The 21,812-nt window shown below is 42.9% G+C and overlaps 3 protein-coding genes across 3 annotated transcripts; 2 read left to right on the top strand and 1 right to left on the bottom strand.

Moving 5' to 3' along the window:
* Positions 1-2,694: 2,694 nt before the first annotated feature.
* On the top strand, positions 2,695-12,650 carry LOC119551869. Its single transcript, XM_037861462.1, has 6 exons — positions 2,695-3,088; positions 9,256-9,397; positions 9,474-9,631; positions 10,190-10,850; positions 11,664-12,042; positions 12,110-12,650. The coding sequence occupies exons 2-6, from the start codon at positions 9,290-9,292 to the stop codon at positions 12,112-12,114; spliced, it is 1,311 nt and encodes a 436-aa protein (XP_037717390.1). The 5' UTR covers positions 2,695-3,088; positions 9,256-9,289; the 3' UTR covers positions 12,115-12,650.
* A 660-nt stretch (positions 12,651-13,310) lies between these two features.
* LOC119549195 lies at positions 13,311-21,211 on the top strand. The gene is made up of 9 exons (XM_037857024.1): positions 13,311-13,614; positions 13,782-14,031; positions 14,395-14,616; positions 14,684-14,876; positions 18,154-18,297; positions 18,637-18,728; positions 18,798-20,139; positions 20,426-20,644; positions 20,707-21,211. The coding sequence occupies exons 1-9, from the start codon at positions 13,422-13,424 to the stop codon at positions 21,112-21,114; spliced, it is 3,063 nt and encodes a 1,020-aa protein (XP_037712952.1). The 5' UTR covers positions 13,311-13,421; the 3' UTR covers positions 21,115-21,211.
* On the bottom strand, positions 15,774-17,656 carry LOC119549199 (zinc transporter ZIP11). The gene is made up of 2 exons (XM_037857029.1): positions 17,337-17,656; positions 15,774-17,262 (listed from the first exon to the last, which is right to left on the bottom strand). The coding sequence occupies exon 2, from the start codon at positions 17,214-17,216 to the stop codon at positions 16,188-16,190; it is 1,029 nt and encodes a 342-aa protein (XP_037712957.1). The 5' UTR covers positions 17,217-17,262; positions 17,337-17,656; the 3' UTR covers positions 15,774-16,187.
* Positions 21,212-21,812: the final 601 nt, after the last annotated feature.

Genomic DNA, 21,812 nt, shown 5'->3' with positions numbered 1-21,812 from the left:
CTTTTGGTTTCTTCGAGTCGTTGACACCTGATTTTCGTATCAAGTTAATGAGTTTGCTATAATTCGAGTTACGTCACAGTTGCCAAGCTGCTGAATCATAGTTCGGTTCTGTGAAGGACTTTCCCTGATCGATTGGCTTCGATCGGTCAAAGGGCGCCCACCATGACGTATGCTTAATACAGAAATGGGCTAATACCATTCGCTTATCAATCATACGCCACGTTGATCGCCGTCGGCCCACACTAAACACCAAGTCACTTGAGAGGCGAGATCAAGAATTTGCCATTATTTTTAGCCAGCTCTTTTTTTCTTCTTTGTGTGTCAGCACGAATTAACGCTGGCGATTTAAATCGCACCAAGAAGCCAAAGCAAACAACTGCGATGCGGAAACTGTTTGTACAACATGGCTAAAACAAAGGCGCCCAAACAATTCATTATTATTATTATTATTGTTAATATTATTGTTATTTTAGCGCGATGAGCAGCCAAATAATTGTGCAGAAAACACTGTTTAAAATCAGAATTTAAATGCCAAATCCCTGCTTAGCCAACCTTGATTTCAATTAGCAAATATATGGAGTGGCTGCAAATTTCTCAATTTGTATGTAGGTATTTGCTCTAGCCATTTTCTCCCAAACCAACCGTGTTTTTTTTCGTTTTTTTTTATTTTCCGTTTTTTAATGTAGCAAGGTCGTTCGTTGGTCCGCTACGCCAAAAGCAATTTGTAATGATTATTAAAACAACGACCTGCTTGGCATGCTCCAAACAGCCAAAGCCTTCCCCTTCACCCGGCCCATAACAGCCATTGTTTACTGTACCTGTTGCCATTTGCCGTTTTGGCGTTGGCTTTTAATTGAAATAGCAAAAAACGAAAAAGTAGAGAACAAAAAAAAACAATAACAAGGCAGTGGCTAAAAAATTATATTTGGATTACAACATGGTCAGCCGAGCTGCGAATATATACTGTACATTGGCGAGTATATGAAATTCTTGGGCAATTATTGCCGCACAACGCTGCCTTTCGATACGTATTCACCGCGGTGATTGAATAGCCGTGAACATTGTGATTATGACAGCCGGACACTCGAGGAGTTCTATTTAAAGCACCCCGATCTCTGGGCATTCCATCTATGTGAGCTCAGCCCAGTCAATTTGGCAGCCCCCGATAATTGACTTGTGAAAGGGAAATCCATCACAGCTCTGGGATGGAACCGTAGCCATATAGCCATATAGCCATTCTATGCTAAGTGACCGCCACACCCTCCCCCATGATTCACCTCTTTGGCCAACTCGGAGTCTAAAGCACATAAATTGCATTTAATGCTGGCCAACCAAATAAGCCAACTGCCATAAACGAACGAATCTCAGTCGGAATTATGTCGCTGGTTGGGTTAATCAAAAATCATGAAGCAAAAAAAGAAACCAGAGCCAAATAGAGAAGCCTGCTGAACGGGGGAATAACCCAGGGGATTTGAGCCACTGACACATCCGCAACCAGAGCGGCGAGCCAAGCAAATCAAAAGTAATTCACACGCTCAACATGCGAAAATAAATAAAAGAATGCTTAAATTTAAATTTCCAAGCACTAAAGCTGGCGATGAACGTATTCTCAACTCATTCTTGTGCAGGAACATAACTTTACTCACTTTAATATTAGGTGCAGAAAAAAACAAAAATTTTAAGCTTAAGAAACATTTTTTTTAGGTATGCTGGAAAAAAATAATTCTTTTTTTTATTATCTTTGAACTAAATAGCTGAGTTTTTTATTTTATTACCCAAAACTATATTAACTATTTTAAACATTTTACTATTTTAAGATTTCTCTCACGTTTTGAATTTTAAATAATGTCTTTCTATCTTTACATTTTCAAATAACAATAAAATAAATAACAAATAAAACTTATTTGTAACACTCCATAGAGTTATTATCTTTGAACTAAATAGCAAAGACTTTGATTTTATTATCCAAAATTATTTTAACTATTTTAAGCATTTTGTTATTTTAAGATTTTTTTCACCTTTTGAATTTTAAGTAATGTCTTTTTATCTTTAAATTTTTAAATGACAATAAAATAAATATTTACTTTATTATAATTTACATATAATAGTTTTTATTACAAATAGAATATATCTGTATCTTAAGATCAGATTATTATTAACCAAAAACTTTTATTCTGACAACCATAAATAATAAACAATCATTTAAATCCATAATTGCTAAAACATTTTTTTCTATTTTTTTGTTCTACTCTCACAAAGAACGAATATTTTACTTTCACCTTTAAATTAGCAACATGACATTTAAAATTTTCAGGTATTCCCGATTTGAATATCAACATTTCAGAACAAGGAAAGTTAGGAACAAGTTATTTAAAATGAACAATCAAAAAAATTAGATCTTGTTTGGCGAAAAAGCTTCTACAAAATCCGAATCATTGTTCTTGAAGAAGCATCTTAGAGATTCTTAAAGAATCTCCGTAGACCTTCTTGTTTGGCAGTCGGCAGGCGTCTGCGAGCGTTGAGAGAAGCGGGATTTCTGAGAACCCTCTTTGCAATCGTGTTTGCAGTCGCATTCACTCGCAGATTGAGCTTCGCTTGGCACTTCGGCTGGGGAACTTCGGGCCAGTTTTGGCCAACAAGTTGGGCTGTCTTGCTGTGGGGCTCACCGTTAGCCGAGCAGTCGAAACACGCAGCTTGAGGCAAGCGGTTCTTGCGCGCGCTTCCCAACCGCCTAACAATTTAACGCCCTAACAGCGAGAAGTTACTAACCCACAACAGAGGCTCAGTAGAAGTCGTAATCGCACATCGTAATCGTAATCGTCGCGAGCGCAGAGTTCTGAGAGTGTTGTGCTTATAGAGATTGAAAGACAAATCCCAAAAAAAAAAAAACAAAACAATCTAAAACCGAAAATAAGAATAATATTTGATACAAAAGAAAACAAAAAACAGTACATAGTTGAGGAGAAACCTGGCTGGTTGATTGATTGTGGGCGTTACAAGTACAATTCTGATTCACACGCGGGAATAAATCCAGCATCAATCGGGGGACTTACGGATACCCATACAAAGCATTGCACTTTGAAGCAGGGTAAGTCATCCCATACCATACCATACCATACCATCCCCAATCGCGACCTTGACATTTGAGGGAATTGATTTTGTCGTTCGCTGCTAATTGAAATGAATGCACACTCAAGCGGAGAAGATCGTTTGATTGGCACTTAAAATGCTGTTGTTCAATCATCTGGCTGCAAAATTGTCCAAGTCGAGATTTCAGACCGATGAGCGGACAGCCACAGGTTTTAATTAGCATTCTGTGGTGTCTTATAAATAAACATGGTTTTATGGTGGATGTGCTAAACGCCAAAGGCCACTGAAACGCGCTGTCCATGAGTGTGAAATAAAGGCAGAGCTAAGCTGAAAAGCCAAAGCCAAATGCTATATAGTACATATGGCTGTGTTATAGTGGGCCAAATGTGTGTTAGCATGTAAATTACAAAATCAAGTTCGTTGCCTGAGTCTTTTGTTTGCGACTGCACAAAAGGTTCTTTGCTTCGGACATGGAATGGAAACCGAGTCAAACCCAGTTGGCAGTGCAGTGGAAAACTGTTCAACAACCTTCACTGGCCCTGGGAAAACCCGTTCACGATCGCCGTTGCGATCGCATTCGAAATGCGTGTGCTTAATTTACACGAAGATTAGCATTATCGCTGATATAATTTCATATTTTTATTAACCAAAAAAATGTCAGCCCAGTGCGGCTTTTGGCCGCTTTGCCTTGGCCAGAATTTATGAGCGATGTAATCTCCACTTTGTCTGAAACATTCAATGCATACGAATACGAAATTCCCAAAAAAATAAAGGAAGGCTGCCGAGATCTTGGCGATCTCGCCATGTGATTCAGCCAACTATATATACCATATAGTATATATTATCGACCCCATCTTCCGGGGGTCTTTGGCCTATTCGCCGTTTATTTTTTTATCGGTCTTTGTTATGGATTCGCCATTCCCCCATCTGGAGATCTACGTAAACAGAAAGACTTATTTGCATGCCAAACGAAAGCCCCTAATTAGGACAGTCGAAGAGGGTTTTGGCCTGGCCCACATTCGAGGGCCATTTTGGCCAGGCACTCAAGTCGCTCGCCCCTGAATTATGTCCACTTTAGATAGAATTTTACACCCAATTATCCACGCAATTGTTAATTACGCATTTGATTGTGCCCTGCCGTTGGCTCAATTTCAAACCGAAGCCGAATTTAATGAACTCTAATTAAGCGGGGGGAAAAATACATAATTCAAAATATCAGAAGTGCGAGCGGCCTTTGTTGAAGTGCCTGCGAGTCGAGTCTTTTCCTGCTCTTTAATTGTATTTCGGCTGCATTGTAGTGGCCGCTATTGATTGGCATAAATCGGTTTGAAGAGTTTTCATTTCCATGATGTAATTCGAAGCTGTATGATTGTCATGAATCATGGGCAACTGCCAATTATCAATTGCAGTGCTGGCTGCCAAATGGTATTTGCATAAACAAATCGATTCGATGACTAATCAAAGCAAACGAAACACAACAAGTCGACTTTTAATTAGCCGAAAAAAGGCAAGTCAAGTCGTCTTCATTTTTGTGGAATTATCTTGGCATACAAGAGTTCTGTGCGCCACTTGTTGAGGCCTAAGAATAGACCGATGCCAAGGCCCAAAACGTGCTTGGCCAAATAAAAGCCGAATTTTTGCAAGTAATTTGAACATTAAAAACAATGTCGGGTAATAATAATCACTCAATGGCAACATGGCAACAAAAGCGGAAGTCAAAGCCACACGAAAGTGCTGTGCAACAGTTTTTTTCATTTCATTTTTTGGTTTTTTTTTTTTGTTTCTTTTATTATTTTTTGGACGCCTTCCTGGCACGAAATACTTTGGTGAGAATTGCAAATTCTCAGCACTGCAATGGGAGAGAAATAAGTGAAAATATTATGAAAGGCGCCGAGACGGCAAGTGAAAATCGGAATTTATAATTTTCGTGTGCCGATTTTCCAACCGCAAAAACGGTGCCCCAAGCAGCTGCCACTGCCACTTTTGCCGCTGCCGCTGCCGCTGCTGCTGTGGCAGCATTTGCTGCAATGGTGATGCAATCATCGGCTTGACATGCACATCGAGTGACAGAGCAGACATTGCGCATACGCCGCATTGTGCAGAGCCCCACAAAGATGAAAGCCGAGTGGGGAGTCGCTGGCCCCGCAAGCAGAGCATCTTCAACTCCATCTCCGAATCTGAATCTGAATCCGAATCTGAATACGAATCCGAATCCGAACCAGAATTGGAGCAAGTGAGCAGGCCCGCACAATGGCGCAGCCCCAATGCCCTAACTTTCCATCCATAAATTTTGGCGAACCGTTTCAGATACGCAGATGGGTGCCAAGATATTAGCATTTAACTTACTAAAGTTAAGCGATCTGGATGGTCTTCAAAAGAAACCTTTGACGAATGGCTGGAGATACAATGATTGCAAAGAAAAATGGCACATTTACAGTCAGCTTCTAATTAGAAGTCTATCAGATGAAAGCAGAAAACCTAAATTTATCAATCTGCGAAAGGTTAAAAAATATCAAGTCCTGAGATCTGTTTAATAAATTTGGTCTTTGGTCAAGGGAATATTTCAAACAAAGAATATTTATGGGAGCAATGTATTTAAATTGTAAGTAAATCAATCTGCAGTGTCATAAAAACGATGCATAAAAATATAATCATAAAAAACTTAGAATAAATGGTTACACGAGATGCAAGTATTCAAATCGAATAGAACCAAGCAGTGCAAAAAATGCTATTAAATCTGAAATAATAATGCCATCAATACAACAACATTTTAATAAATATTTTTTATAGCAGGTACATTATAAATAATAAATGTTTTATGTATATTACAATAAAGTCTAAAAAGCATACAAGTTAGCGGGATGTTTATATAGGAAAGGAATAATTTGTACAAATTTGCATGTACCCCATAGTTACCCTACTAAAAACTGTCTTGTAGATACAGACTATAAACATATATCTGGAGACCCCCCGATGATTATGACACTCACACGTGCCCAGCGTTTTGGGCGTCCAAGACAGACTCTTCATCCATGAGTTCCTCGCTTGGTTTTTCTTGCATGTTGCGTGCCCCTTCATATATATCTCTTTTTTTTTCATCATCATCATCTTCCTCAGTAACAATATGCGATTTAATTTTCATTTTCTTGCTGCCGGTGGGGCTTGTTTTGTTTTGTCGCCCTGCTCACATGGAGACGAAATAAAGTGCCAACTCATAATAATGTAAGCCACAGATGCCAGCGTTGTTTTTGTTGCTAATGGTGTTGTTTGTTGACTGACTTTTGTTGCGTTGCTTCAAAAAAGTAACAAGTGCACAGCCGCCCGCGACATTGTGCAAACAATTTTATTCGATTTCTTGTTTTGTTTTCAATTTAAATCATTATGCCATTAAAAGACAATCTCGGGCGTTGGCAGCTGAAAATAAATGTTAAATTAAAATGTCTCATTTTGGATAGGTCGCGTTGAGTGCTCATAACTTGCGTTGATTGAAATCCAAAATACACATTTTATTGCCGTCTACCCCCGAGATACGAAAGTAAGAGCAGAAATATTGCTTTCGATGATAAATGCCCGCGAATAAAAGCAACCCAAAAACTTGTTCCAGCCGGACATGTAAAGTATGCGAACTCCAGTTTCGGTTCAGCTCGGTTCGGTACACTTTCAAGGTTGGCCCGGGGCGTCAAGAACTTGCAAAAACCGTAACAGAAACAGCAGCCGAAAGGCTAGCTGCCTTACATTTGGGTGTGGGTCTCTAGATGACAAGTCACCGCTGCACACACGCGCCCCCATTTGAAAGGCAGCGGAGCCTAGAAGTGCAGAATGGCACAAGCCTTACAATTGCGCAATTGCAACTGACTCATAGCCATGGCTATATACTTGTAGTTGCCAATTAACCGACTGCTAAGCGGCTTACCAAGCGGACAAAGGAGCCCAGATCGCAGAAAGACTTCCTTCTGCGCCACGGCCTTGGGGAACTGGTACGGCTGACTATGTGGTTCTATATAAACCAATAATAAACTGCGTACTCACGCACAGAACAGTTGCCGCGTTGCTAAAAATACATTCGCCGCGACCTTGTGGGGCTTACATAATTAATTGCAAGCGGGTATCGGTATGCGGAAAATGTGCTAAATCGAAAGACTCAAGGCACGAACTTGACGGGCATCGAAAGACTCCACGGCACGAACTCGATCAGCACTTGCTGCAGCTCCCAAAGGGCAGCTCATCCTTTCAAGACACCGCTTTGTTTATCATTTCAACTATATAGTTACCAAAAAACCAAACAAGCATACCGAGCTGCGGGTTAATAGATCAGCAAACAAGATAAATCATCTGTTTCTGCTGGCCATTTAAGAAGCTTTTATTATTTAATGCATTTTATATATTTCATAAGCAAAGGCCAGCTAGATAATTAAATTTCATATCCCTGTCTTTATATACAGATACAAAAGTTTCGGGTGAGTGTGGTTCTCGTTGTTGTCGAATGCGATCATCGCCAAAAAATCAACATCACGTTCGGCATACAAAAAGATTTTATATACCAAGCAACAGCAGCAGCAGAAAAAAAATCAAAAAACAAAACGAACCTCGCCGGCGATGGTGAAAAGAACGAAATGTTATGCGTATATATTATACAATATAAAACAGTCTGTCAAGAGTAGAAAAAAAGAACCCCATTGACGTAGGAACGCCAAGAAACCTAATCATAATGCTTTAAAATAGAAGATGAAACACACAGAACTGAATGTTGCTCTTGGGGTTTTGACTTCCAGTCAAGAAGAGGTCAAGTCGTGGCTGGGCAATCATAACTTTGTGATATTTGGCCATCATCAACAGTAAACCCCCTGAGTCATGAATGAAAGTGGAGTGGATTCTAATTAAGCAAATTCTAAAGGTTTCAAAGGGTTATTAGGTGTTTAAAAAAACTAGGCTAAATCTCTGATATGAAGAAACTTACAAGGTTTCAACACTTTGTTTCGAGAATCTCAATACTGGGTCTCGCCCAGAACTTTTCTCCCCACTTCTCATAGATTTCTCAGAGCCACAAAACTGTCAAAATCTTTGGCTCGTGGGCGTGTCTACATCGTCTTACAGAATATTATTTGCCATAAATCTTAGAGTTTTGCCAAAAAGAAAACCAGTTATAATTTGAAATTTCTTTTTGGCCAAAAAACGGATCTTCGCGACACAGAAGTGCGTGACATCTATCAGGTTTTATGGCCATTCCCTGTCCGTTAATTAAAGAACCAACGCCAACGCTTGGGCGAATAGAAAGCCAAAGTCGGCGGCTTCAATGGATTGGGATCGGTGTTTGTGAATGCTCGACGGGAAACTCGATCGCTGGCCATTAAAGAACAGCCTGCAGTTCTGGGTAATTTGGAAAACATTTAAATTAGGGCACGATTAGGGGGTTATCATTAGCAAATGCAGGGCAGGTAGTGCCCTTAATATGACCACGCTCAGAAATGTCGCCTAGGAATGGGATTGGGAATGGGAATGGGAATGGGGAGCTAGAGTCCCCCCCCAAGACAGACTCACTTTCATTGCCACTCGTCGGAATGGGTATATGTGACACACATTTATTGGTAAATCGCATTTGGCCCGGCATTAATGCCAATCACGTGGCTGACCGCCAATCCACCTGACAGACGGCTACCACTACTGGATTTTGTCACACAACGCTGACGGCACTGCGGTGCATAAGCAAATCAGACTGACTTTGAAGGAAAACCCCAAATGGCCAATTGAAATGCCAGGCCAGTTGACCTGACGACAACAACGGCAAAATAAATGCAAAATGCGAGCAGTGTTCGACAAAGTGTTTAACACCAAACAATTGTCAAGGCATCGCCGGCGCTCAATTAGAGGCGGTGACATTGGGGATTCGATCAATCGATCGATCCAAGGAGTAAGTTACTCAAATAAAATAAAAAAACCAAGACCAAGAAACACCCATTGTTGGCATCCGTGCGCAGAGTTCATTGGCTTGCAGATTGATTGGACCGATTGCCTAATAATCTTTTCAGTGCGTGTCCCATTCGCCGGTGATTTCATTTCAACTGCCAGCCAGATCCAATCAAAGTCATTCGCACCCGCTGCTGGCGCAAGTTAATTGTCTCATAATTATTTTGTAATAATTTCCGAAAATGTTCTCTACCGTTGCAGAGGAAACGAATCGAGCGAACAGACAGAAATCAAGATGATTTCTCGCCGCAAGATCATATCGCGTTCCCTGGACAATTTGGATGCCATCGGGCAGGAGGAGCAGGAGGAAGACGTCTGGCACGATCGCGAGAAGCTCTTCAGGGTGCGTTTTCCGTTTATACATCTATTATACCTCTTTTGTAGTTTATTGACTCTTTGTTATTGATTACCCTGCGCAGGACCACATCAACGAGGTTCTGTCCAAGTGGGAGCAGATCGACGACGAGATCTGGGCCAAGATAATCGTCTTCGAGAAGAACCGACGTGTGGCCAAGGCCTACGCCCGCTCCTCTGTGATAACCATCAATGGATCCAAGAATGGGTTCGATGGAGTGCGGTGAGTTTGAGTTTACTATAATATAAATAATAATTATTTTATTAAGCCGAAATAAAAATGTTATTAAAGCCATAAGAACCAAAAAAAAATTGTATCATCATCTTGTGTTCAAATTTAATGAGTTATCAAGTTCTTTAAAGATTAAACTATCTAAAAACCCAACCACTTAGGATCGACAGATGTAGAAAAGGAAAATACCATTGTGATTAATAAATAATGTGAATTTTTTGAGTTTCAAAATAAATCTCATATTGATTACAGTCCCTGGTATGAAGCTTAGAAATACTGATTTGACGTTAAAAACATAGAATATAAAAATGGTAATCTCCCAAAGAAATATTTTTCAAATTAAGATTTACTAAATTAAATATTTTTTTTTTTAAATTTAAGAACATTACACATATACTTGAAACCATTAGCATTATTGTAAAGTTCAGTCGAATACTATTTTCATTAGTACCTCGGCAAGGCGGTTGTAATCGTACTTCTTAAAGATTCCGCTGAAATGAATCATTATACTATTGAAACCCGACTTATTTTCTATCCCTAAATCCACAGCATTGGTCTGAATGGCTTCGATAACCCCATGCGCGATGCGGAGACGAAGGTGATCAAGAAGTCCATCGGCGACGGTTTCAAGATCAAAATGGACGACACCGGCAACATATTCATCAAGCGGTACGGCAAGAGCAGCATCTACGTGAACAGCACTTCGCAGGGAAACGAGGAGACGGTGATCGGCGGCGACATAATCCAAATGCCGCAGATGTCCCTCACCGCGGGCACCTCGGCCCGACTCTTCGACATGAAAAAGTTCCAGACGAACATAAATCGCGAGTTTGCGCGCACCTATCCGGAACGCGGCAGACTGGAGCGCCAGTGCCTGTCCGCCGTGTCGCTGGTCAAGTCGAACAACAATCTAATCAACTCCCCGGTCTGGATACTCGTGGTCAACGTGGTGGCCATGGACATGCTGAGGAGTCGCCTCCAAGCCATGCCCAAGTCCCTGGATGCGATGGGTGTGCGAGTTCCGCTGACGCACAGCAGCGAGGATCCCTACTCCACCATCGAGAGCCAGGTGGGATTGATCTATCCCACGCCCGCCGCCTCGGATGACTCGCAGAACTCCCAGAATTCCCAGAACTCGAGCCACTCCAGCAAGGGGCGTCGCAGCATCTTCAGTGCCGCCTTCCTCAACGAGGGTCCCTATGTGCCCAAGGTAATTTAGTAATTTAATAATTTAGTTACTAATATGTAACGGGATTTCTTGTTTGAGCTTTTTTAAAATATGACAAGAATTAGATCAAAAAGAAAGACTAATCGTAATTTCCTAAAATAATATATTATTATATTATATATATTTTTTCATTTTCGCTAATTGTTTAGGAGATGAATAAATGAAATAGTTACGTTCTGATAAATTGAAAAGGTCAAGAAAAATCATCATTCACATAGCCATAAAACAAGTTATGGGTAAAATTGACCAATACCGATAGTTACGTAACTATAAAAAAAGGTTTATAACTACTTAAAATAGTGATGTGTAATTTGTTCTTGCTTTGGTTACTATTTAATAGTCAGATTACCATAAAATAGTAAGTTGCGTATATTTTGTTGTTGTGAGAGTAACTATTTCATTCGTAAAACTGACAGTTTGATGGGTTGGGCCCATATTAACAATAGTTTTTATGTGCTTCGGGATAAGCTTAAGCTTTGAATATTAGATAATTCTTCAGGAGAAGTATGAGTAACATTTGAATAAACTAACCATAGATTTTAATACATTAGGAAATTTTCGGGAAAAATTTATTTTTTATTTAGTTAAATTTTGATTGTTTGATAGTAAGAACGTTTAGGAAAAAGCCTTATTTAAATTTTGATTTTTTTTTTTCATAGTTTCAAAAACAATCTATTTATTATTGTTAAGCTTAGCAAAACGATGTACATTTTTAGGAAATTTTAAAATGTTTAGAATAAATTCATATTATATCGACCTTTGAAAACATTGACTACATGATTTTTGAACTTACAGCCCGACTACGAGGCCGGCGGATCGTTGATGCCCATTTATGCGGACAAGAAGCGGCAGAAGAGCAGCGGGGCGCAGCAGAGGAAGAAGCAGGACGATCCGTACTACTGCGGCCTGCTGGCGCGGATCCCGAACTTCATCAAGTCCTCGAAGCAGCCGTGTCCCGGAGGAGCCAGCAAGCCCAAGAAGGAACCGAAGGTCTCGCGGAAGATCTCCGCCCAGCACCAGCACCAGCACCAGCCATTCCTGCAGCCGGCACAGCCCATTCCCATCGCCACCTTCCACCACTCGTACTTCCCCTACAAACTGTATCCCCCCCAGCACCGTCTCTCCCAGTCGCAGATGTCCCTCTGGGATGCACGTAGTCTGATCAGCGCACACGGTAGGTCACCACCTAAAGATACCTCCTGAGTGAAACCCCATCTAAGACGTCTATTTCCCCATTTCAGAATGATCAACCTGGCTGGCCCTAATTTATTCATCGTCTAGTGTTAATTCTACCATTATTTAGTCAAAGCCTACGATTTAGTTTGGTCAGTGGAGGATCCACACATATCATTGGATCCCTGGAACACTGGATCACCGTGGAGTGCATTTCGCTCAGTTTTGTGATAAATGCAGCGAAGTGCAGCCATTTAGCGGACGCACTTAATACGCACTAACTCTAATTAACCGCAGTTAACTTTAAGGCAAGCAGAGAGATTTATTGATTATGCAATTTGTAATGAGTAATTAAAATTTTGCCATAGTTTCTTAAATCGTTTAAGACTGAGAGAATGTCCTAGAGCCCACGAAAAGCGCACGGAGAGATTGTCCGAGATTCATTAGGGGGGGCTAAGAATGTCATAAGCAAATTAATTGCTACTTTAGGCGAGTTCGATTTATTGTTTTCTTATTATTTTTGCTGTACATACAATTCATATGTAAATAAGTTCGAATTAAAAACATGTAAACGACATTAGTGCGCATTAAAAAAGTTTGAAAAGTCAATGTTTGTGTTTTATTTTGAATACGTTACTGTGTAAGTATAGCTAAACACTTTTAAAAATAAGGTCTTCTTAAATTGTATTTTGATATTCTGTGAGAGTATTTTGGTTAAATAAATATTTAATGGGTTTCAAATTCATTAACAGCCTTAGTTCACGTGGATTTGGGCCTAATCATCATTTCAGCTAAAATTAGCGAAATTGTGTGGTTATGAAATTCAGCTGATTTTCCAACTTTTTATTACTTTCCTGTGAGCTTACTGAAATTAAAATGTTTGTAAATGATTCCAATTTAAATAGATTATTTTAATAATATTTCGCGCAGTTTTCATTTATTTCTGGGTCATTGTACCGATCAACTGTGGTCAACGGCATTCCCTTTTGTTTTCTAAAGAAGTCTCCGGCAGCTCCAGAATATTTTTTCACCGATTTTAGGTCATAGCCATCCTGGGAATTTAAACAATTTATCACTTTTTTTGGCCCAATACAAATCGACCCGCCCTAACGGATATATTTAAAATCGACTATCACACTTACACTTATCGATTGTTTTAGATCGATAACCGATCCGCGCGAATGTCGTGTCCAAAAACGGTCATACTTGAAGAACGTGTTGCCCAACTATCGATACATTGATCGTTTCATATGTTTTTCACATCCCTAATTTTTGTGCAGGTTTGGATTGGGAAAATATTGGCGCGTCTTTTGCAGAGTTTTGCGACCGAAATTAAGTGCAATAAAAAGCGGGAGAGTGCGGAGCACGTAGCCCGTGACCATGGACAAGTTCCTGCTGCGCAATCCCACGTGGAAGACGAAGACCTATGGCTCGATCGTGGCCAGTTCCTCCGTCGCCGCCAAGAAAACAGCGGCGTCACCCATCCGCCGGCCGTTGCAGGATTCAAATCTGGGGGACTCCAGGTCCAAGCCGACGACCCTGCCTACCAAATCTCAATCTCAGGCCCCGGCAGGTTGGCTGTGCATTCCATTTTTAGAGTTCTAACAACCCAGTAGTTTTAATTCCGGATGCGTAGCTAACCCCAAAATTTGTAGTAGTAGAAAACAGTACAGAAATATCAGATCAACATGTGGAGAAATGACCCGAACATCGCTAACAAGCTGCGTTCTCTTTTGCTAGATGACCAGGTGGCCAAGGATCGGCTGATGCTTAACCCGGCCCTAGCCGTCTCCAAGGCGATCAACCAGCACCGCTCCGAGTTCCAGAAGGATCCCCATCAGGACGAGGCGGCAGGATCGGGAGCAGTTGCAGCAGCGCCTGCGAACGGCACAGCCACGCCCACCAGACAGGAGGGGCAATGGGGGCGCCTGCAACAAGATCTCAACAGCCCCAATGCTGCCCTACGTCTGCGCGCCATTCGTGCCTTAAAGTAAGCGCTACAAAGGGTTTCAAAAGAACCATTTAATCTCTGTAGAAGAGGCAGTCACATGATCCTTAAACAGATCCTAACTGTCCCACTGCCTTCTTGCATTAGTGCATTAAACTGTCTAGATTGTAACTAACACCTAAGTAAGGTACCATATTATGGTTACATGTTATTCACAATCGCCATATGTTTTAAAGTACTCCTTTACCAAATCACTCTTTGCTTCGGCATTCTTCACTTAAGTACTAAGGTCTTGATCTTAAGACCTTTATTGTTTAACGTCAAATTTGTATTTGTTGACATTCTGAGTACATCTTACCTAAAAAGTATATTAAACTATAATTAAATACCAACCGTTTCTTACAGGAGCCCCACTAAGTCAGCATACAATACCTTCGATGTGCCCCAGGCCGAACAGAGCATCATTACGATGGAAGAACGCAATCCCCAGGAGCCGCTCACCCTGCCCGAGTTGCTCAAGGACATAGTTGTCTACGTGGAAGTGCGAACCGGCAACGATAATCGCTCTGAGGGCGTAAAAACAATTATTGCCAAGATGGGAGCCCAGGTCAATAATCGTTTGACGCGGTAAGTTAAGAGATTACAACAATTATACTCGAAATTCTCTTCAAAAACGTTTTCTTTCGATTTATAGCACCACCACACATGTGGTCTTCAAGGATGGTCTGCTCTCAACTTATAAAAAAGCTGCCGAGTGGAAAATACCAGTCGTATCGATTCTTTGGATTGAGGCCTGCAAGGTGCAGCGCAAAATATGTGATCCCAGCAAGTTTCCCATAAGCAACATACGGATGTACGAGTATCCAGAGCTCTTTGGAAAAATACCGGTAAGTAGTGAATGCTTGCTGTTGGGGGGTATACCTTAAATTGGGTTTTTATATTCAGGAACGAGTTTTCCTAGGCTCTAGACGATTCTATTGATTTTTTTTGGATAAGGTCTTTAACCTTATCTATAGTTTATGACAATGTACGGAACGGAATTGATAAAGAAGCTATAACTTGACTTATCAAAGTGCTCCTACAACTTTTCATATTCCTATCATTCAAATTTGTTAAAGCTAACAATGTTTTTAAAAGCATTATCACCTCTTTGATGATAACACTGTACAGGTGCGAATTCATCAACTCCACTTGAGTTGCAGACTGAAATTAGCTAATGTTTTTTTTTCGCAAGGGAGGTAAGGGAAAACAAGAAAGCCTTTAATTAGTTTAATCGATGGCATTATCAATTAACAGAAGCATTTACTCCACTTGAAATATGGCCCCCACTAATTGGTCATTGAGGGCCGCAGTGTTTTTTGTTTTATGGCGAGCATAAACCACTATTAAGTACAGGTATGGAAATTCTACAACAGATAGCTACCGAGGGGCGTTATCGACCACTTTTGCTGATGACCACGATCACAGTTGGTGGACTGTGGGCCGAGGCACTTGGGCGAGTACGTACATATCTGAAATGATTAGTTAATCCAGAAAATGGCGAGCACAAAACGCAGGGTCGCGGGCCGTCTGAAATTGCACGTATCTCAAACACGGAATACGCGCAATATTGGGAACTCTTTACACTGGACAGATTCTTATCACCTATCACTCGCTGACAGCGAGTCAACCAGTTTTGTTGTTGGCTCTCCGTGTTATCTAATTGAATTTACTTGCTCTTATCAGCTATCGTAGGGCCTGGCGACGGCCAGGAAGTCGAGGCCAGCTAGCTAGTAGTCGAGAGATGATTTGAATGCGCTTCGTTTTATTGCTTAAACATTAGACAGTTTAAAAAGACACAAGCCACTGGACGCCGGTGACAACTTAAAACCTAATTCACATGCACGTCTGTTTACAATCTTTCCGAGAACGCTTCGGTTCATTTACATAACTCGCTGGGAATGTACTACATTGCACAGATACACAATTGCACGGATGCCACCGCGGCATCACCAGTTGTCAAGTTTCTTCTTTACAAAAACTTACACTCTACGTTAGATTATTAGATTCTCGTTGGTTGGGGCTGGTTCTGAGATTTGTACAAAGCCCGCATCTATTTACAAGCCAGCAGAAGTTCGCGTTAAGTACAATGGAATCTTTGAGTTTTACACTAGCTTACGAGTTCTGCAAGGCGGGCGAAGGCTGGGGCCGGTGGTTGCTCACGACAGCGCCACCTCCAGACACATCATTATCAGGAATCCAGACACTGTGCCCCATGTGGCGATCGTACCATTGCCGCTGGCATGTGCCTCGGGCAGAATGTCGTCCGACACAATGTAGATCATGGCTCCGGCCGCAAAGGACAGGGCATAGGGCAGAATCAGGTTGGCGAAGGTCACTGCCACGGCGCCCAGCACGCCAAAGATGGGCTCCACCATGCCGGACAGTTGTCCGTACCACAGAGCCCGCTTCACGCTGAATCCTGCGGCATGCAGAGGCAAGCTGACGGCCAGTCCCTCGGGGAAGTTCTGAATGCCAATGCCGATGGCCAGATTGCGGGCACTCTCGAATGTCGATGAGTTAGTCGTGCCGATGGCTCCAAAGCTCACGCCCACAGCCAGTCCCTCGGGTATATTGTGCACTGTGATGGCCACGACCAGGAGCATGATTCTCTTCCACTGCGACAGGGCCTCCTCCGCGCGCTGCTGCTCCTCGGGCGTGGTGTAGGTGCACTGCTCCATCTCGTTAATGCTGGCGCCCTTCTTGCGGCGCCTCGACTCGCCGCTGTGCTGCACACTCAGGCAGTCCGAGAAGCTGTCCAGGCTCTTGGAAGCCAACCGATCAGAGGCACCGCCTCCATTGCGCTTCGAATCCTCGATGGCTATGTCCGCCTTGTCCTTGGACTGCGTCATCTGGATCATCATGTTGGTGCTGTTAAGGCCCAGGTAGGACATCAGCTTGTCGCAGCCATAGACAAAGATGGAGCCCAGGAGGAAGCCGCCGGACACGGGCAAAAAGGCATAGACTCCGTACAAGTGGGAACTCTCGGCCATCTCAATGGCCGGCTTGAGGAGTGACCAGAAGGAGGCTGCTATCATCACGCCAGCTGCGAATCCCAGGGCGGCGTCCAGGGACCTCCGCTGGTTGCCCCGGACGAAGATCACCAGGGCGGCGCCGGCGGCCGTGAGTCCCCAGGTGAGCAGGGTGCCCAGCAGGGCCTGCGTCACGGGTCCATAGCCGGGAATCATCTTGTCTTGAGGGCTACTACTGCTGCTCCACCGTACTCGTCACCGGCTGGTATGAAATTGTTCCCAAGATTTATTCGCGTGTGCGGGGAGAACAAGTTTTTTTTTTCTTAATTGTCGTACCTTGATTGTTTACTCGCAGTTGGAAAGGTGCCACGTTCTTGGGCACTGATTGCGGGGTAAACAAAACAACTGGAATTGTGTGGGTTTCAATGGAGTTCTGAGTTCTGTGTTTTTCAAGGGAATCTCCGGAACACTTGTTGCTTATCGTCTTCTGTTCGTTGTGTTTGTGGAATGCCAAAGAGTTTTCTTGTGGTGGGGAGGGAATTTACGGGGTATGGCGTGTAATACTGTCGGTTTTGATAAAAGTCTAGACTACTAGTTCTAATGGAGCGCGACGGAAAGTGATGAATGAGCCGCTGACTGAGCTGACAGCCCCACAAAAAGCAATTTTTATAGGGCTGTTGGCCGCTTGCCCCGGCTATCGATAGTGTTATCGCTGGCGTCTATCGATTAACGGCAAGTACTAGGGATGGCACTCCCTAGGCGCACTTTTCAAATTTAAAACGTTAAAACAAAATTATTAACACGTTATTTGGCAGCCCATTTAACTATTTAAGATATTATTTGAATAACTCCTTATCTTTAGCATAAGTCATTACTATCGATTACTGTTTGGTAGACAATCCATCACAACAGGCAGCCATTTTGGTCTTACTCCTGATAAGAACGTTTTTTATTTAAACAACGGGCCAGTTATCACGTAGTTATAAACAAATAAAACAGTGTTTTCTAGTCAACATGACTGACAGAGTCGGGCAAAAAGTGGGCAGCATCCGCAGCATCAACAATATACCACCAAAGGGCATGGGCTGCTCGCCACAATTAGACCTCCTGAGCCAACTTTTATTTACCAAGTCTTGAAAATTTGCATTTGCAGCGCGTTAAGTTCATGCAACCCGATTCGGAGTTGAGCCAGCGACCGCGGAAACGGCAGGGAACACCCACATCCTCCAAGGACAATGAGCCAGGATCGGCCAACAAGCGAGCCCAGCCGGGAACTCCAACAACCACCACTCCAAAGGTAAGTTAGGGGACCATTATGTTTTGCGTCAATCGAATTAGTTCGAATATCCTTCAAGAAAACGAACATTTGTTTCTATATAAATCTATATTTGTAATTCCTAATTTTCATAACTCATAACTCCTTATTTTCACCGTCCTAAGTTGTAATTGTTTTTATAAAAATCTTCATTTTCAGTGTCAGTATGTGCATTCTGTGTTAATTTTACTAAGTCAAAATGACAAAAAAAATTAATTACAAACTTGTAAAAATATTTAAAAATAATATTATGCTTAAAGCAGTAACCACTTAGTTACATTATTGATTTCGACTTAAAATTCGTACATTTTCTCCTTCCAGAATGACATCAGCCGCTTCTTCAGGGCCCTAAACCACAACAAAGCTTCGGATGATGAGGTAATCGAGTCGCCAGCCACCAAACTACTTAACAGGTGAGTCTTCAAATGATATTTTTAAAGCAAAACTGTTTCCAACTAAACCTAAACTATTTTTCAACACAGGATAAGCAGTGGCTGCTACACTCCCTTGGCTGCAGTAGCTGCTTCCCAGCCGAAGGGAAGCAATGGCAGTGGAGACGCAGCGGCCGAAAAAGTGCAGGCCCAAAAGAGTCTGCAATTTGGTGAGCAGCCGGCCAGCAATACCCCCCAGCCGAAAACATCGAGCACGCCGCGACCACGTCGGAGTACAGTGGATCCACCGCCGGTGATGACCCCTCCAGTGCGCACTAGTCGCCGTCGCAGCTGCGTGGCGGAAATCAGCAGTCCCGCTGCAACGGAACCCAGAATGACCCGCCGCAGGAGCTCGCTCCACGTTGGCTTGGCGTCCACGCCAATACAGGAAGCTGCTCCGGCTCCAGCCGCAGCTTTGGAGCCCAGAATGACTCGACGCAGGAGCTCACTGCTGGGCGCAGCCAAACAGCCAGAGGAAACAGCCCAGAAGCAAACCATTCAGACCATAACCGAGGAGCTGGCTCCCATTAAAGAGAACAGGAATTCTGTAGTTATGATGGAGGACAAGACAACCAACCAAACGGATTGTGTTGTGCAGTCAATAGAGATTACCGCCATGGGGGCGGAAGCATCCCACAAAGCGGACAGGCGGGGTACTCTCTATGCCTCCGAATTTATGGACATAAGTGCTTCTCGGCGCCGCAGCGTGGCCACATCCAGCTCCGAGCTTAGGGATGAAAACGTGCTTCTACGTAGACAATCGCTCAACAACGTCACTACTCAGACATCGAACTCCATCATGGAGGAGCCACTGACGCCGCTGTTCAGCTCCACGCGACTGCCAAGCGGTCAGTCCACAGGGAATCGCCGGCGCACCATCTTCAACCTGGACATGGAAGTGATTAACGAGAGCATCGAAAGGATTAACCAATCGCATCGCAGATCTCTAGCTTTGGCCAATGAGGCCGAGTTGGGCGAGTGTCGCGTAGTTTCGGAGCAAGAACCACCGCTGGCGGAGGCTATCCCATCGCAAGAGCCCAAAAGGCGACGCCTTTTCAATCCAAATGATGAGGTGGTCATATCACCACCCAAAAGCAGTAGGAAAAGTCGCCTAAGTATGTCTAGCTCCTCGAGCTCCGTGCAGAAGCGTCGACGTTCGCTAGCCACCCCGGCCAAGTCGTCCTCTTTGGAGGTGTGTGTCCCGGCTCCTGTTCCCAAAACCATAACAACAGCACAGGAAGAGGATCCCAAAAAAAGCGCCGTTCCAGACATAGAGGATTCCATATCAGTCGCAGAGGAGGAGGGCGACAAGCCCAAGGGCAAACAACGTTCACGCATTCGCACTCTAGTGCACACCAACATGCACCAGGAGCAGATCCAGGTCATCCACAAGGTTGGTAGCACTACGGAGTGACCAGTACACCACCCACAACACCCTCCGATTGTAACCATTGTAGTCCGAGCCCCAACTCCAGTAATGGATTAGTTAGTAAACCGTACTAGTTTGTAAATTAGCATATCCGCAACTCGTTAATGGCCCATATTAATTATTGATTAAGCATAAACAACACTCGGTAGATTGGTAGAGCAGTCCCTCATTTGTAAAGCCTCCCGCACAATTGAATAAATAATATCCGTGGCGGTCATAAATCCTAATCGCAAACCGCCTTCAATCCCAGGCCCTGCGCAAGTTACGCGGCATGCGGCTGGATCCGACTGTGACCCAGCGCACCACCCACCTGGTTAGCCTGGAGCCGCGTCGAACCCTGAATCTCTTGCGCGGCCTGATGCGCGGAGTCTGGATCGTTAGCTATCAGTGGGTTCTGGCATCGATTCGGGCCGGCAAGTGGATCGGTGAAGAGCCCTTCGAACTGACCAGATTTTCACGGGCCATAGAGGTGAGTCATATGCTCCTACCATTGGCAACATAGTCACCTTATTCCTATTTACATCCCCACAGATTTGTCGCACTGAAAGGCAGGCTTTTGGCGTCCACTACCAGTGCGAGTTGTTCCGCTTCATGGAGCCCTTCTATGTGTCATCTCTCTGCCGACCGGTGCAGTTCAACAACATGAAGGAGTTGCTCCTGCTGGGCGGCGCCACCCTCACCGAGAACCGCTTCAAGGCCAAGTACATCATCGGTGATAAGCGGCGCGCCGAGGACGACCGCGTCTACCTGGATCCCTTCTGGGTGCTAGACAGCATCACCAACATGCAGATCCAGAAGTTCGGCAAATATCTTATGAAGAGCGCCATTATCACCGCTGCAGGTATCCGGTACGAGGATCCCAGGGAGATCGATGAGGATCCCCATCCGCATGGGCGTCAACACGACTACGTGGATCCACCATTAGTACTGGACAAATAAGATCGGCGGGTGTTTTCTATTTTCCACATCTGTTCACCTTTTTGTTGCCAAAGTTTCCAAATACGCATATGTAAATATAGTAATATTTTATTATGTACTTTTAGGCTGATTCTACTAATTTTTTTTTTAAGGATATGTATAGTGATGGTTTTTAAAAATTCGCAGAGATAAAAAACTGATTTTATTACAAATTTATTGAAATAAATAAAATACCCCCAGGTTAATCAATTAGAAACAAACATTATTTTTTGCTGCCTATGTATGTGATGCAATATAAATAAGAACTGAGTTCCATAATGATCTGTATCTATATATACAAGTTTTAATGAACTTTTATTTTTGTAAATATTTGCCTACTGCAATAATATATTATATATATTAATATATTTTGCAGTTTTTCAATTATGTATATATTATTTCCCCATTTCCCTTTTTTGAATAAACTTTTGTTGTCCAAAACCAGTTTTAATTTCATCCAGTCAACCACCCAAATAAAACATTTTTAAATTCCTTCAGTTGCAAATGCTCGCTTTATTTAAACGATTGAGGTATTTGTTGTCAGATTTAATTGTTGTACTCTTCAACTAGCTCTTGTTTGTACTTTGTGGCATCGACGATAGGTTGAACTTGGGCTTGTGGGTGATCATAGCGCTGAAAATCAAAAGGCAACAACCAAAAAGATGGTGCTTTAGTGGCTG

The sequence above is a fragment of the Drosophila subpulchrella genome, chromosome 2R (genome assembly GCF_014743375.2).
Source record: "Drosophila subpulchrella strain 33 F10 #4 breed RU33 chromosome 2R, RU_Dsub_v1.1 Primary Assembly, whole genome shotgun sequence".
NCBI classification, from domain to species: Eukaryota; Metazoa; Arthropoda; class Insecta; order Diptera; family Drosophilidae; genus Drosophila; species Drosophila subpulchrella.
Note: the sequence above shows the minus strand (reverse complement) of the source record. Positions and strands in the feature narration are given on the sequence as shown.

Coding starts and splice junctions, on each gene's coding strand:
- LOC119549199 (XM_037857029.1), bottom strand. CDS start 17,216: ATGATTCCCGGCTATGGACCCGTGACGCAGGCCCTGCTGGGCACCCTG.
- LOC119551869 (XM_037861462.1), top strand. CDS start 9,290: ATGATTTCTCGCCGCAAGATCATATCGCGTTCCCTGGACAATTTGGAT. Junction 9,398..9,473: donor ATCGCGAGAAGCTCTTCAGG/GTGCGTTTTCCG, acceptor TACCCTGCGCAG/GACCACATCAACGAGGTTCT. Junction 10,851..11,663: donor AGGGTCCCTATGTGCCCAAG/GTAATTTAGTAA, acceptor TTGAACTTACAG/CCCGACTACGAGGCCGGCGG.
- LOC119549195 (XM_037857024.1), top strand. CDS start 13,422: ATGGACAAGTTCCTGCTGCGCAATCCCACGTGGAAGACGAAGACCTAT. Junction 14,032..14,394: donor CGCGCCATTCGTGCCTTAAA/GTAAGCGCTACA, acceptor CGTTTCTTACAG/GAGCCCCACTAAGTCAGCAT. Junction 14,617..14,683: donor GTCAATAATCGTTTGACGCG/GTAAGTTAAGAG, acceptor TTCGATTTATAG/CACCACCACACATGTGGTCT.